Genomic DNA, 17091 nt, shown 5'->3' with positions numbered 1-17091 from the left:
TATATATATATATATATATATATATATATATACATACATACATACATACATACATACATACATACATACATACATACATACATACATACATACATACATACATACATACATACATACATACATACATACATACATACATACATACATACATACATACATACATACATACATACATACATACATACATACATACATATATATATATACATACATATATACATATACATGACATAGCATATCTTATTTTAATCAATGCATCAAAATATTTTTAACCAACAAATTTCAAATAAAAATATTTCCATGTATTGATTCATTAAAATGAGATATCCTTATGTACAACGTATACGTCTATGTGTATAATATGAATCATAAATCATACATGCATACATAAATATATATATAAGTATAGATATATATCTAAGTCACTAGTAAGATCTAAGAACAATGTTTTAATCATAGTAATTATGCTTTAAATAATATCAAGTAATGAATGTGAATGAAAGTAAGGGTTGTTGAGTTATAGTTGTATGTTTATGCTATTACAAAAATTTTGTGCAGTTGAAGCATAATAAGAAAGTACACTACAAATATTTCTTTAATATGTATTTCTAAAGATATTGATTTGCAAGATTCATAATTTTACGTTTGCACATATTTAAAAAATACCGATTTTAGTGTCAAAAGTATTGAATATTATTATCTATGATCATGTCATATGATCATATCTAAGACTTTGCAATATAAGCTTTGATAAAAGATATTCATTTTGCATGATTACATTTTTATATAAAGAGACATATGATCTAGAATATAATAGTATATGTGATGATCATAGTAACAATATGAATAGTTTATCACAGTTTTAATAATAACTGAAGTACCAGTGGTGCATATAAATGTAATGTGAATGATTGCCATTACAAAATGTAGACACTTTCTTAAGCTGCTTATGTATCGTAAATCATTTCATTTACATGTAATTTTATACACATCATTGCTTAGTACATTTATGCGAAATTGTAGGTCACATTATAAATACAAACTATAATGTTAAGATATCTTACATGTACTGTGGGACAATATAACAATTTTGTATTTGTATAGCATAAGTTGAATAACAACTGTACTAAGTATCGTATGCCTACATAAATTATCCAGAATGAGAAAATTGAATGTAATTAATCAAATTCTTAAGTGTCGTGTGCTTTGTTTAATCATGGATATATGGAAATGTTCTTCCAAAGGCACAGCAGTAAAGGAATATGTTTGGAAATTTTCATAAAAATATCGGCGCATTGAATCCTTACTCTTGCACATATTTTTTATACAAATTTCTATCGGACCAGTAAGTTCACATTCAGAATAATTTTTCTCCAAAATGTGTAACAGTCATAACTTTTAATTATTGTATTAATGCAATTGGAACTTATAAAAAACAAATTTCTCAATTTATTATAAAGTTCAAAATTTTTTTATATACTTAATTTATAAATTATAATATATATACTTTCAAATACTCAAAAGTTATAACAATAATTTTCAATATAAATATAATTAATTTAATTGATTACTCAACCAATATTGTTACTTATTCTGTTGTTAAATCTACAATATTTTTTATTTATTTTATGGGAATTTTTGAACTTATACTTTATTAAATCTGTGCTTAAAACTAAGTAGAATGCAATACAAGCAGAAGTAATAGTGACCAATGAAATGTGTCTTATGACACTGCCTATTAGTACATTCAATATATTAACATTAATAGTATACAATGTAATTTTGGTTGAATTACTCATTTTCTTTAAATCATTTGTACCTGTGATAAGCTAAACTATTATTTTATTATTTGTATTAATTGAAAAACTGAATTCAAGAAAAAAGATAATTACAAAAATGAATTTTAGCTGATGGATATTCATTTAGAAATTATTATTATTAAAAGAGACATGAAAGTCCTTGTTTTATATAATATGTATTATAGTAGTTTTATGTCTATTTATACTTGTATTTATTTTTTATTTTTTGATGTAAAATTACATTTCTAAAAAGACCAATGTACTGATTCACTAATACAAAATTTTAATATTGCTTTATACATTCATATAAGATCTAAAATGAAAATAAAAATAATTATGGAACTAAAATGCTTTTTGAATCAATAACAAGCATCATAGAATAATAAAGCACAATATCATATTTTATAAAATTTCTTATGTATAATGCGAACACTTTCTTAATGTTATTATACAATATATACAACTTATAAATGAGAGATACGTTTTGATTAAGATCAAAGTTATTTATAATGTTATCAACCATCATTTTTTTCTATGTTTCTAATGCTCTAAAACAATCACTTACAATTTTCCATTTATCACCCACTGCAGTGATCAAAAAGGTTTGATTAAATGGCTTTGAACTTTTCTCTTCGAACTTAACTTGTCCCCCAACCTTAACAAGGAATGTTAACTGATTAGTTATTCCTGGACCTAATAACAATAAAAAAAAAAAAAAATCAACATAGCAATAAGAAATGTTAAAAAATATATCTAAGAGATTAATTTCTATATTAAATCAAGAAGTAATTGAAACTAATTCTTTTTTAAATGCATTTAATTAAATTCATATTGTTTATATTTAGTTATTTAATAAATTAAAATTATGTATAAACAAAGTAAATATCATTCTATGATTACAATACTTTACGATAATAGAGTCAATTATTTAATTTGCAATAAAGCTTTATTATACAATATTTCATTTTATCATAATGACATTATAGACAAATATGCAGTATTTTATCTGTTTGATAATATTTTTAAATGTAATTACCTGTGATAGGCTGCGCATCTAAAGTAATAATAGAATGTTCAGAGGGCGGTAAATCTGTCCAAAATTTTTGTATATTGTCTTTACTTTCAACTCCATTTCCATTCCATATTAAAGTAGCTGTATCCAAATATAATCTTGAAATTAACTGAAATATAAAATTCTAACATATAACCTAATACATTACGCGGGTATATATAAATGTAATAAGTACATAAAATACACTTGCATATCTTCGTTTGTCCAAACTTTCATAATATAATTTTGTAAATTCTTCAGCAGTTCTACATGCTTGATCAATTTTACTCTTTAAATCCTAGAAAATATTATTAATTTAATAACATTCGTACAAAGAATCACGCTATTTGACATGATAAATATATGACATAAACTAAACATAATAATCACACACCTGTTCCATTTTAACTTGTTTTTTTACGCTAAAATCAAGAAATATTTAAGTTTCTATAACAAAGTGTATTTATAACATATTAATGTTGTTACACAGCAACTAACAACAACGTGCATTGATCGGTTACTATTCGCAATATTTAAACATAACCAAAACAATTAAATATACGATGAAAACTATACATAATTTCTTGAAAACCCGCCCAATTAATTTTAATGCATGTTCTTGAACTTGTGAGTCACGAAACACAAAAATTAAACATAAAGGTTCATGTTTATGAATTCATAGAACTGATAATATATACAAATTTAACATGATGTTATAACTGAGAATGATATGGATATTACTATGAATGATATAATAATGAATCGAAATCATTTCAAATAATTATTTTTACGAATACATGTAAGAAGTTTATTTATGATCATAATTATTAAAAAAAGTTGTGTAAGAAAGTTTATTACCTACTTCGTTGAAATAATGAAAACGTCCCATAACTAATTTAAATATTAGTAACAAAGAATTGTTTTGCAAAATGTGAAATCAAAGTTTTTTTATACTTTCTATATTATAAGATGATTAAAAATGGAAAAAAGAAGAATTGAAGAATTGAAGAAAGAGAAGGGAGAGATAATAGTATTAAAAAGAATTAGCGAAATAGAAAAAAAAGAAGCGATAAAAATTTACAGATTCCAAGAGGGGGCGTGTAAGCCACATGTACCTGTTGACCTCCAATCTTACTGTAATCCATAATCCGTGAAGGCAAATCGCGAGATCTCGCTGGGTCGGTCACGTGACATCGAACTTCCACAGTTATTTTTTCAGGCATGATGGCGCCAAATGCCAGTATTCACTTTTATGTAAATATATTATCGATTCGGTGCATTTCGCGATTAAATACGATCGGTCACGGTTGTACGAATAATTTTTGAAAATAGCCAGAAGACGTAGGATCGTTGCAAAGTGAGTACGAACTGGCTATATGTTACTGGAATCGTTAATGAGGACATGTTGGTTAGGCTGCTGTGACAGAGGTGTACGCACTTATCTCTGTCAGCTCTGTGGCGATTCAAGAATTTGCTCGCCTAAGATTGGCATCCTCACGGTGGTTTTTCAGCTTTTCCGAAATCACGTGCAACTGTGCGCGCGGAAATATATTCAGCTAATAGATCAATAATAAGGTATTTAATGGTTTTCGGAGTGTGTGTAGAAACTTGTGTGGACTGCGCCCGAAGGTGCTGCCATCTGTATTGTCAATGTTGTTGGGTAGCTGGAGCAGCAGCAGCAGCAGCAGCAGGAGCAGCAGCAGCAGCAGCAGCGTAATGGAGCCGTGAGCATTTTCTCCGTGCGAATACGCCGTTTCTCATAATTTCGCGCGTATCATGCTATCTAATGCTGTCCTCGGCTCGCTCGATCGAGAATACGTGTAGTGAGTGAAACCGCTTTGCAATAGGATTTACTTGAAATTTCCGGGATAGCTCCGTGTCAATGTTTACATGATATTTAGGATGGGAACAACCTTTTATGATTTTCGTACGTTTTGTGATTTTATCAAGACTTTCTTTAAAATCGAGCTTGTCCGAGGTTGCAATCTGTTGATTAGTGACTGCCGAATGTGTATGTTACACTATTATTGCCATGGAACTTGGTTTTTTATAACCTCTTCTTTTTCTACAGCTGAGACAGGAGTGTGGAATTGTGCTCAGCCAGTGGCTAGGATTGTGTAGTGGAAAACGTCCCTGTCTCAAAACAAGTACCACAACAATGCAGAATTTCAATTAATGGTGATTTTTCCACCGTGTAAAGTATGCATCTAAAACTTGAATGGTGGGGTTCAAAAGGAGACGTCACTTAACCGGACTGGCTGTGCGCGATTGCAATTTCATTCCAGTCTCGGCACACTGTTTTGTTGGTAACCACTATCTTTGATATTCAAAGTGTATGAGTGTGGTGTGTATATATAAAATTTATTATGCTTGCTATATCAGTGCTTGTTACTATTATAACTAAATGTCTTGTACAGTTTACTTCTTTTTCTGTTTATATACAAAAGTGCTTCTTTCTTACGCGTTTTTTTATTTCATATACAAAACAAAAGTTACTAAAAAACCTTATGTTAATTATAAACGTTTTTATTTTAGATATTTGTATGATATGTTTGCATATAATTACATATTGAAATTATATATAAATAATGTATTGCTTCTTTAGTAAAATGCAAAGCATGCATTTGTATTTAAAAAGACTATTAAACTATATTTGATCCTTTCTGACATTCTTTGAGCATGTTAAATCAAACTATTCGAAATTATTGTATGCATAATGTTAACCATATATCAAAATTATATGTAAAGTTCTATTAGAAAATATTAAATCTATAATGTGCAATATTTAAAATATGTTAAATGTTACAAGATATTTGATTTGATAAAAAGTTGAAAATATATGTTCAATTTTAATTTATTTTTCTTCCTCTTTTTATATTTTGTTGATATGACAGTAATTGGAATTCCTAAAAAAAATCCTTCATCTAAAGAAGCAATTATGAATAAAAACTATTTCTTAAAATTATTTTAATTCATTTTATTTTATTGTCACTTCGTATGTTTGTAATAGGTAATAATTAATGTAATCTTTTTACCTATATTTGTTGCAGTTCAATTAAAAGTCTGCTTTCAAGATAATGAATATATGGATAACTATGTAGTAAGTATTCTATACTGTTTATTTATAATATATATTTAAAATATATATAAGACAAATAACTATTTTCATTTCTTTTCAGGGTGTGCATAGCTCACCTGCATGTGCCACGTACCACTAGCTTATTTGGTGTAGTAGAATGGCACAACGAGGGAAGAGAGTCAATAGAAACGACAATGATTTGGCGTCTTGTCCAGGCGCGATTAAAAGGCGTAAATGCAGATTGGGTCCCGCTGCCACAGGTTCATCGGCCCTGCCAGCAGCAACGGGGCCTTCAGAAGAGGAGGAAACGATGGCGTCGTCCAGTCAAGGGGGGGCATCCTGGACCCCCCGACCTGTCAGTGACATTAAAATTTCAAGTATATACAATCGATCAGCTGCTGAGGCCCCAGCAGAACTGTTTCGTAAAGATCTGATCAGTGCTATGAAATTACCGGATAGTGAACCATTAAGTCCAAATGAGTACTGGGTTATTACTGATCAGTGGAAACAGGAATGGGAAAGAGGTGTTCAAGTACCTGTCAATCCAGATTCCCTTCCTGAGCCAATGGTTACGGTTACACAAACATCTCCTTTGAAATTACATGGTGAATTCAAATTGTAAGTATTAACCAACATTCCAAATAACATACTTTCTATTTCAAAATATATTTGGTAGATAATTCAAAGCTTTGCTTTTTTCTTAACATCAGTTTTTAATTTCTAGACCTAAAAAATTTATAAGAATATCCCGAGATGATTATTTCAATCCTGAAGATCATCATTTAAGTACTACACCTGCACGAGCAGAGAAAGCTTGTGCTTATGATCTAGATGATACAGATATTGCTTGGTTAGATGTATTGAATGGTGAAAGAGCGCAGGTAAGAAAATAAAATATGATGTATCTCCATGTCTGTGTGCATGTAAAACATATATAGTATATAAAATTTTTATATTAGAATAATGTTAATGTTCAATTCTGCATTAACATCAATATGGACCACACAAAGTTGTATAATGTAGTTTTTTTAAATTTACACATTTGTACTAAAATTTAATGTAAATTTATAATAGTAGTTACATTGCAATTTAATATATTAAATTCATTTTCAATAAAGTTTAGAAGTCAAGACAACTTTCTATTATTCCTTTTACAAAATTTTAGGCTGGTCAGTTACCTATCACCGAATCCGAGCTGGAGCGTGTAATAGAAGAGTTAGAACTACGGTGTTGGGAAAGAATACAAACTATCGTAAAAAATGAAGAAGGTCTTGGAATTGAATATGATGAAAATGTTATTTGTGACGTTTGTAGATCCGTAAGTGTTTTATCTTTTGATTGTGTTTATCATATTCTTAAAAAAACATATCTAAATCAAGAATTGTAATTGCATAATAAATGATATAAATAATTTTATAAAATAAATTAATGAAGTGTTTTTCCACTTATTAGCCTGATTCTGAAGAAGGAAATGAAATGGTGTTCTGTGATTGTTGCAATATATGTGTGCATCAAGCATGTTATGGTATTACTTCAATACCAGATGGTTCATGGTTATGCAGAACTTGTTCCTTAAGTCAACGACCAGACTGTGTTCTGTGTCCAAACAAAGGAGGTGCAATGAAATGTACACGTAGTGGACAAAAGTGGGCTCATGTTTCGTGTGCACTTTGGATACCAGAAGTCAGCATTGGATGCGTAGAAAGAATGGAACCAATTACGAAAATATCCAGTATTCCGGTAATAATAATATATTGGATTAAAATTTTTCAAATTTAGGATTTTTATATTTCAAATGCTTAATATTTATGTTTATAAATAATTACAGCAAAGTCGTTGGGCTCTTATTTGTGTATTGTGTCGTGAACGTGTGGGTGCATGTATACAGTGCAGCATAAAAACATGTAAAACAGCGTATCATGTTACTTGTGCTTTTAAATATGGTCTTGAAATGAAAGCAATTATTGAAGATGAAATGGCTGATGATGGTGTCAAATTAAGGGTAAGTATATTAATAAATAATCACAAAAGTAAAGAAAAAAAAATTACATGTTTTTCTTCTTCAATTGATTAATTGCCTTGTTTATAGTCTTATTGTCAGAAACACAGTAGAACAAATACGAAAGATAAAGTTGGCGTTGGAGGAAATATTGGAAATAACAGTGGTAATGGTGGTTCAGATTCTGAAGATGGTGAATCCAGAAGACGCAAACGCAAGGATATGACTTCGGAAGAAAAGAACCAAGCTCGTGCAGCAAAGTATGTAATGCCTGCAATGTAGAATTATGTACTTTATTATAATATAGTAACTGATATTATAATAGTCCCTGTATACTTTTGTTGGAATTATTTAATAGACTTTTTGTATGCATATCATTTATACGTTACTATGTTACAGTAATATCACTTTCGTCATCTTAGGTTGCAGGAAATAGAAGCTGAATTTGATAAACACGTATGTCTAAAAGATATTGTATCGCAACAATTGGATGTAGATACAGACGCCATTATATACATTTATAATTATTGGAAGCTAAAACGAAGGGTAAGTTATTGATATCACCAAAAACATGAGATCATTACACTTTTAAAACTGCACCAACATTTTTTTTATGTTTTGTATATTATTTTTTAGGCTGGTCACAATAAACCGTTATTGGCACCACGTTGCGGTGAATTGTCAAGTGCTGGAGCACGTGCTCAAGGCCAAGCAGCAGATTTGGAAAAAATGCGTACGTTCGTGCAGCTCCGACAAGATTTAGAACGTGTCAGAAATCTATGCTACATGGTTGGTAGACGCGAGAAACTGTGCCGTTCTTTCTTGAGGTTACGTGAACAAACATTTCATAAGCAATCGTTGATATTGTCTGGACCTCCGCTACCACCAGCTGTAGCTGCATCCGTATTAGCAGCTAATCATGGACCATCAATATATGATCGTTTATATTCCCATCCTGATTCAGAGGAATACACACGTGATATCGACACATTAGTTGCAAGAATTGCAGGAATTAGATCGCCCACTCCAGTGTCCAGTAATGAAAAGAAAGTACAGCCAGATTTTAATGGTGCATCTAACAAGAAGATGTACTTCAATGGTTCTGTTAGAAAGAAAAGTTTATATGGTAGTGACTTATCTTCTATGAGCAGTAGTGAGCCAGATGTAATAAAAAGTACTGTGAAGGCGTCAAATAAATGTTCAAATAAGTCGAAAAATTTTAAACTCGAGAGCGATTCGAGCACAGAGGACGAAATAAACTCTCCAAAGTCTAAAACAGCTAGACGCAAAGCCAAGAAATCTGGTGTTCAAGATAGAACTCGTTCGTTGCTTCAAGAAAGTAGTGAAAGTGATAAATTGGATACTGTGAATAATAGATCTCGTACGTTACAACATATGGAAAAAGAACTTGGTAGTGCATCAGGAAGTGAGAGTGATGAGTTGTTGCCTTTAAACACTAATTCAGCAACGCGTCTAGGACCTTCTGTAGCTTCTGCAATATATTCGGATACAGATTCAGATTCACAAGAACATGCTTCTCATTCTGCTGTACTTATAACTAAAGCTGCAGTTAAGGAATTTTCGGCAGCAGACATATCGAAAAATTCTCAGAAGAGCTTTACGTGCAAGGACACAAAACAGGATTACGTGGACGATTCAACCAAAAACAAAGAGAATGTAAAGAGCGCAAAGAAAAAAGAATATATTCCTTCGGCTCTTATAGTACCTCAAAGACAAGCTGCGAAAAAAGCTTCCGAAATCATGCAAAGATCGCAAGCTAAGAGGGACAATCTAACAACAGAATCTATAGAATTTGTTAAATCACCCGGTGAAGAAACAAAATCTACGAAACAAACGAAAGAGAAACCATCTGGTAAGAAACAAAAAGATAATAAAACGACTAAAGATCAAACAAAGAGTAACGATGTATATGATTTTGATAAAGAGTTTGGCGATGGTATGGAAATTCTTGCTTACGTACCGCAAAGACAAGCTGCGAAAAAAGCGGCTGAACATATAAAAAGCGGTATGGGTACAAAAATCGTCCAATCTGATGCGGAAATGTTAGACGTTAAGCTAAAGAAAGATTCACCGGAAAGCGGGAAAAAGAAAGAAAACAAGAAGGAAGAATCACCTAAGAAAGAAGAGACAATTAGGAAGGAAACTAAGGAAGAAGTATCTAAAAAACCGAAAAAATTACCAGAGTGCAAATATTTATCTTCTGTATTATCAAGTAATAGCGAAAGTAGCAGCAGCAGTAGTTGTAGCAGTTCTTCTGAAAGTAGCAGTGATACGGACGAAAGTAAAAGTCCTACGCAACAAATTCGAAGTTCTGTTAAAGATCAAGCGTCTTCGTCTAATACATCTTCTGAAAGTGATACAGCCAATCAATCCAAGAATAAGGCTGTAGTGAAACGACAATTTGTTAAATCAGTAGACGAGCCTATTCAATCTGAGAAGAAAAAGGTTATAGGACGGAAACTCAAGAAGCTGCCCGATAAGAAGCTTAAAACTTCCGACGGGCGGCATGGACCAGAGTTTCAGCCGCCGTCTACTGAAAGAGAAGAATCAAGCGGAACCTCAATCTCTAAGGAACAACTTCAACAACATCAGCAACAACAACAACAACAGCCAGATGAATCACAACAACAAACAATTAACAAAAAAGCAGATCAAAGAGAGTCATCAAAGAAATCCGGAATATTACAACCACAACCATCAACTGACCAAAATCTGTTTAGTGGGTCTCGAAATAATGATGGGTCACGAAATCTTTCTGGGTCCAAATCTATCAAGAAGTCCAATCAAATCATTAAGCAATCAGAACAACCACCTATCAAGAATAAAGAAGACAATAGTACAGGATCTAGGACAAAATCAGATACTCGTAAACGAAAATCTACTGAGATTCCGTCAAAGGATGACAAAAACGTTAAAGAAGCATCTTCCCTTAGAAAAGGTGAGAAAAGATTGACCGAAAAACCAACTAAAGAGATTGAAAAAGATATTAATAAAGATATTTCTAAAACGGTTACGTTAGATTCTATAAAGTGCGTTGAAAGTACCTTAAAGGCGGACGATAAAAAAATCAAAAAACCTAGTAATAAAAATGCAGTGAATACGTTAGAGGAAGAAATGAAGCAGCGTCGTGCTGAAAGAGACAGTCCGAAGAAATCGCTAAAAGGATTGGATAAACTTCTTGAGAAACGTGAACATATGGACAAATTATCAAAAACTAAGAATACAGAGATAAAGATAGAAAAGACAATATGTAACGAACAAAGTAATATGAAAGGATCCGTTCAAGAAAAACTTCCCTTAAACGACACGATAAAGAGCGAGGATCACAAAAATCACATAAGTGAGGATAAAATAATCGTGGATAAGCCAAAATCAGAGGAAATCTCAATTAAAAATGATATTACCGAGATATCGCACGAAAAGTTTGCGGATAGAAAAAGTAAAAGCGAGGATAAAATCGAAAGTATGCCTATCACTGATTCTTGTGAAACTCGATTAGCCATCGAAGAGACGTCGACAAAAGAAGGAAGAGATGATGTCTTTTCGAAGCCAACTCTTGATAAAATTGCAGTTTCTGAAAATGTGGAGAAAGAAGTTAATAAAAGAAAGAAATCTAGCAATCGTTCAATATTTTCACCGCAACATGGTAGCAAAGATCCTAGCGTGTCAGAACTATTTGATTTCGATCAAGACATATTAACGGATGACATGGTAAACGACGACGGCTTTAATATTCCTCGTGATGCCGAAGAAAGATCAGCACCGTTAACATTCTCTTTTAATAACGAGCTATGGTTTAAAGAAGATTCAAAGGAGGATAGTGCCCGAGAGACATTACATTTAGTGGAAAAACTACGTATGGAGCTATCGAAAAAATCGAATTCTAGTCAGTTCGAGCTAGAACCTGTCACCGTAGAAGACGACATAAAGAAGGAGGAAACGCAAGTCGAAAAGGCGGTAGATCAAATTCCTGAGGAAAATGAGGTGAAGATCTTAGAGACGGAAACTGTACCTGTGCAAGAAATGAAGGATACTGAGGAGCTTGCTCGAACGTCCGACGATATTGCTTGCAAAAATCATGTGACCGAGGAGAAACGAAAATTATGCTATACGAACAACAGCGATCATTATGTATCGTACAATAACGAGGATCTTGAAACTTCAAAAGTAACTGTAGTCGAGCGTGCTAAGTTGGACAGAGCCGAAGCGGATGAACGATGGGTGCCGCCGAGTATAGAGAATTTTAATCCTGCGGATGTGCATCTAAACACATTAATGGATAATCAAAATCACCGTTATGGCAATCATCAATTTACAAACGATATTGCGAACGTATTACCGGAAAGCAATTCCGATACGTTGGTACATTCTCAGTTGAACATGAACATGCAAGAACAATATCTTTTGCAACAGACTCATTCCATGGTCCGCGCTGCTCAACATTTGGAACCACATGCAGAGAATCGAGCACAATCTATGGCAGTAATGGAACAACAAGTGACAGGGATATCCACGCAAATGGTTGACGAAATAACACCGATGGAAATGGTGAACAGACATCTCATAGGTCTACCAAATTCAGAGGACGATCAAGGAAGCGAAATGGATCGAGTATTGGAGAAGGAAGAGATGTCATCGGATATGAGACAGGATTATGTTCAAAATGGTTCCCCGTACAATGAGATGAACGCTTCACGGCAGGATACTCGTTGGGCTGAGAGTCAAGTATTACCATCGCGAAGATCGACATCTTCGTCGATCACGTCGGCCTCATCTGGTGAGGATCATACTGCGATTCCTCCGTACAAGAACATACCACCTATGCCATTCCCAGCGTGTTCAGCAATGGACGCTGCGGCGTATCACGCTTATTCCGAAGCGAATTCTTATGCCGGTCCTGTTTCTCTCTTTCCTCCTCAACCATGCAGCGCTCCATTACCATATCCATCACCAGGCACGGCTATGTTTCCACCACCTTTCGGTGCACCTTTTCCTACTCCGCAATCTTTGTTATCGCACGTACCGAAACCATTGGAAGAGTCGTTGAACATGCAGGCATCGCCATGTACCGCCGCCTTCACTTCGTCTTCTCACAACATGGCCTTGACTGCAGCGATGGTATCACCTACGAAAGTACCAACACCACCACCTCAATCGGCACAGCCGTCGCTTGAGACGGAACATGAGCCACCTCAATTACAACAGGACGCGAATGTATCTGTGATGCCACCGATGATCCCATCTTTCCTTGATAGCACGACGACAACGGTAACGGCAGCAGCTGTAGTAACGACAGCAACGACTACTTCGACACCTATGTCAACGGCTATGTCGACGACGATGTCACCTGCACCACTGGCGACGGTGACCACAGCATCGACGACGTTGACGCCAACGGTACAAGTGAGCGAAGCCGCCGCTGCCGCCGTTGCAGCTGTGACTGCTGCTGTTGCAGCTGTCGAAAATGCTCAGGAAGTTCAGGTTGATAATAAAACGGTAACAGTACCACAACAATCCGGCAAGAAATCGCCATCCAAACCGACGAGAACGTCTGCCAGAGTAACCTCTCTTCAAGGCAAATCTCCTGGAAAATCACCGAGGCATGGAGAGACTATCAAGAGTACTTCCGTTAGTAGTGGTGGTCCACGTGGTCGTGGTCGTGGAGCAAAGGCCGGACAACAGCAACAGTCGGGTTACAGAAATCGTGGTCGCGGACGAGGTAGAGGTCGAGGTAGAAACAATCAGGCCTCTAACATCGGCATACTCTCGACGTTCCCCTCGAATGCTATGCACAACGACGATTCGATTCAGAACAAGCTTGTCGGTACAGTCTACGATTTTGATTCCGATGAGGATTCAACAAACGAGACTAACATCGCGGACTTGCGAACAATGCGCGAAAGGAAAAAATCTACGGACATCGGAGGTGAAAAGAGAGGTGAAGGATCGCTGCTGATGACTAATGACGGAATACACCAATCTCGTCTCTCTAGTCCGAGTACTTTACATAAGAAATACGCCGACGATAAGAGACTATCGTCACCAGCGATGCACGATGCTAACGTGGCAAGTGGAGTCGTTGCTGGTGCTGGTGGCAGCGGTGCTGTCAGTGTTTCTGCTGTAATCGGCAATGTGACAGCAGCTGCGGCCATTGCCGAATCCGAATCGAATGCTGGTCAAGTGTTTGCCGATACTGTCTTGCCCTTGCTTCCAGGTCCAGTCGATATGCGAACTTATAACTCAAACGTCGACGCTCCTAGTTCGTCCTTGAGCCATTCTCAATCCTATACAAATCATCTTCTCAGCTCGTTTGCCGCTGGTGTCTCCACGGATTCGGCATTACCCGATATCGAGGAGGACATCGAGAAGGAGCTCCAATCTGCTTTAATCGCTGGTAGCAAACAACAAGCCGATCCTTCCTCGAAAGCTAATTTCAATAACCCTAGCATAGATGCTGTAATGGCATCTTCGTCGAACTTCAACGAAGCCAACAAAGTTTCCCTCTCTGACTCTCGCAATCAGTTGAAAGTTAAAATCAAAGGTCCATTCCTTGACGCTAATTACGTCCCGGCATCGTCAGTACCACCATTGGCACAACAGGCACCAGTAATCATAACACCTGCTGCTACCAGTGCGTCAGTTGCCTCTGGAACGTCGAATCTTCGAAGGATGCGTAAAAAGGAATTGTTGAGGCAGTACTGTTCGCAGGATATGAATATGGACGGCGATCCAGCTTGTGGTAATGCGACCTCAGCACCTATCACTCTACCTCCTGTCAATCGTACGGTCATAACGATACCTAAAGCCGTTGCATCGATGACAAGTATACCAACTAGAGAAGATTATAAAGCGGTTGTAGACGCGAACATGGAAAAGAAACGAAGAAAAGAGAGGGGAAGCTTCTTTGATGTGACAGACGAGGAAGGAATCTCCGATCGAAGACGTAGCGGAGGTAGTGGAGGTGGAATGATCTTTGGTGGCAATGTTGATCGTGGTAGAAGAGGCAGACAAGCAAAACCATCCGTGACAACTATGTCAACATCAAGCAGTACGGCATCAGGAGCAGCAGCCGCGGCTGCTGCAGTCGTAGCTGCTGCTGCAACAGCTACGACAGGTGCTACAGCAACGGGAGTGATCGCACCCACGGCTGCAACGGTCGCAGTGTCGGCTACTGCTACAGCGGCGACGGCTACAACTGTACCGAACAACACGAACAACACCGGTCCACCGAAATTGAAGATCAAAATAGGAAACAGTATAATCGGCCAAGAAATGGGCAACGTGCAACAAGACGATAGGACTAGAATAAGGCCTCCTAAAAAACGATTGAGCAGTATTCCTAGTACACCAAGTATAGAAGAGCTTCGCAGAGAGAGCATGAAGTTCCGACGCATGATAATGGCTGGTTTTGACAACGACGACGAGAAAACGAAAGTAAAGAGTAAGAAGGATAAGAACGGTAAGAGAAAGAGACGACAGTCGAGTAAGAAGGAAGCTCGTGTTCAAATCTTAGAGGGTGGAGCAGCAACGCCGAAATTAATAATACGGTTAGGTAAGGGCAGTAGCAATTCATCGACAAATGAACTTCGTGAACCTAGCAACGACGTCTCGAGCTTCCTCACTGCTGGTATTGACGTAGCCGAACAAGCACGTATGGAATCGAAGAATGCAGATTACGATGCTCGGATTGGACCACCACCTGTGGAACCTTCTAAGGAGGAACTTGCTTATCCTATGGACAGTGTCATCGATGATAAAAAACCGACGGATTCTAATACGAGTGCCACCGCCCTTAGGAACGTGCGTTCCGCTAAAGTTACACCTATAAGATTAAAATTGACTCGTTGCCAGGAAGGTTATGAACTTAAAGATCCAGTGGCAAGTAGTAGTAGTAGTGCGAGTGACGATAGTGCGCTGGTGAACTCGCTTTCATTACCCTCCTCCGAGGAGTTGCCGTGTAGCGATACTAGGAGCGGGAAACTCTCGGATAAAAAATCTTCCAAAGAGGACGATATTCCTTTGCTGTCCCAAAGCGCGACACACAATTCGTCGGGATGTCCACCTGCGCCGCTCCCACAAGGATGCCAAGTTAGGTGATAATTAATGATAATTGTATAAATACGAACTAATGAATGATTACGTTATAGGAAAAATATATGTATATATTATATATATATTTAAATGTATATATATAATATTCATATATGTATATTATTTGATGTTAAGACAGAGACTCATTAGAAAAGCTGTAAGTGTGTAATATAAATTATTAATGTATGTAAATGATCTGAGGGTGAAGTGAAATGTCACAAAGTGCCCAAATTCACCGTAATTAATTAACATGTGCATTTCAAACGTGAGCTGACTGCACTTCGCTAAGGTTTCTATCGTTAAATGCGCTTCCCTTTTTGGTTCGATAACACGCGAGAAATTAAGTTTTAATGTGTACATGTGTAATTAACAATAACGATCGGTTACGTACTATAATTATAGATTGGATGATTTAAAAGAAAAATCGAATGTAATATATTGTCTTTAAATGTTTAATTCATCAAAGCTTTTCTTCGATCGCTATTATTATTATTATTATTATTATTATTATTATTATTATTATTATTATTATTATTATTATTATTATTATTATTATTAATATTATTATTATTATTATTATTATTATTATTATTATTATTATTATTATTATTATTATTATTATTATTATTATTAATATTATTATTATTATTATTATTATTATTATTATTATTATTATTATTAATATTATTATTATTATTATTATTATTATTATTATTATTATTATTATTATTATTATTATCATCATCGCGATGTTACGACCGCTCGTGCAATAGATTATATTATATTTGCGTGGAAGAAACTATTGGCGATACATGCATATATTGAAGAAGAAAAAGAAGAAGGAAAAAAGAAAATTTCTGCACATTGGGTGTTTCTATTAACGATCGATACCTTAGCGAATGCCGGAACGTAAAAAAATTTGCCCTGTACAAAGATACTTCTCAAATCACTACTTAAAAGAAGTGATTTTTAAAAATTAGCTATAAATTTTAATAAAACATTACGAATATATTTCCGAAGACTATTAATTAACGTAAAAGTATATTAACTA

At 35.0% G+C, this 17091-nt stretch overlaps 2 protein-coding genes across 17 annotated transcripts; one reads left to right on the top strand and one right to left on the bottom strand.

Annotated features, from left to right (window-relative positions):
- Positions 1-323: 323 nt before the first annotated feature.
- Nxt1 (NTF2-related export protein 1) lies at positions 324-4105 on the bottom strand. 8 transcript variants are annotated; one of them, XM_035882474.2, is made up of 5 exons: positions 3966-4077; positions 3245-3272; positions 3047-3148; positions 2836-2980; positions 324-2492 (listed from the first exon to the last, which is right to left on the bottom strand). In XM_035882474.2, exons 2-5 carry the CDS (start codon positions 3251-3253, stop codon positions 2332-2334), a joined length of 417 nt encoding a protein of 138 aa, XP_035738367.1. In that variant the 5' UTR covers positions 3254-3272; positions 3966-4077; the 3' UTR covers positions 324-2331. The 8 variants fall into 8 exon arrangements, with proteins under 8 accessions (XP_035738367.1, XP_085512243.1, XP_085512242.1 ...); XM_085656117.1 differs by lacking the exon at positions 3966-4077 and adding an exon at positions 3709-3935; XM_035882476.2 differs by having other exon boundaries at positions 327-2492; positions 3062-3148.
- A 330-nt stretch (positions 4106-4435) lies between these two features.
- On the top strand, positions 4436-16516 carry rno (PHD finger protein rhinoceros). 9 transcript variants are annotated; one of them, XM_035882466.2, is made up of 11 exons: positions 4436-4574; positions 4922-5156; positions 5901-5950; positions 6030-6547; positions 6654-6810; positions 7095-7247; positions 7382-7669; positions 7758-7931; positions 8019-8188; positions 8351-8474; positions 8565-16516. In XM_035882466.2, exons 4-11 carry the CDS (start codon positions 6087-6089, stop codon positions 16044-16046), a joined length of 9009 nt encoding a protein of 3002 aa, XP_035738359.2. In that variant the 5' UTR covers positions 4436-4574; positions 4922-5156; positions 5901-5950; positions 6030-6086; the 3' UTR covers positions 16047-16516. The 9 variants fall into 9 exon arrangements, with proteins under 9 accessions (XP_035738359.2, XP_035738363.2, XP_035738364.2 ...); XM_035882467.2 differs by having other exon boundaries at positions 4521-4589; XM_035882464.2 differs by having other exon boundaries at positions 4543-4673.
- The last annotated feature ends 575 nt before the right edge of the window (positions 16517-17091 follow it).

This window comes from Vespa mandarinia, chromosome 3 (genome assembly GCF_050613455.1).
Source record: "Vespa mandarinia isolate Hongniang chromosome 3, ASM5061345v1, whole genome shotgun sequence".
NCBI lineage: Eukaryota > Metazoa > Arthropoda > Insecta > Hymenoptera > Vespidae > Vespa > Vespa mandarinia.
The sequence above is the reverse complement of the archived record's forward strand: the minus strand, read 5'-3'. Positions and strand labels throughout refer to the sequence as shown.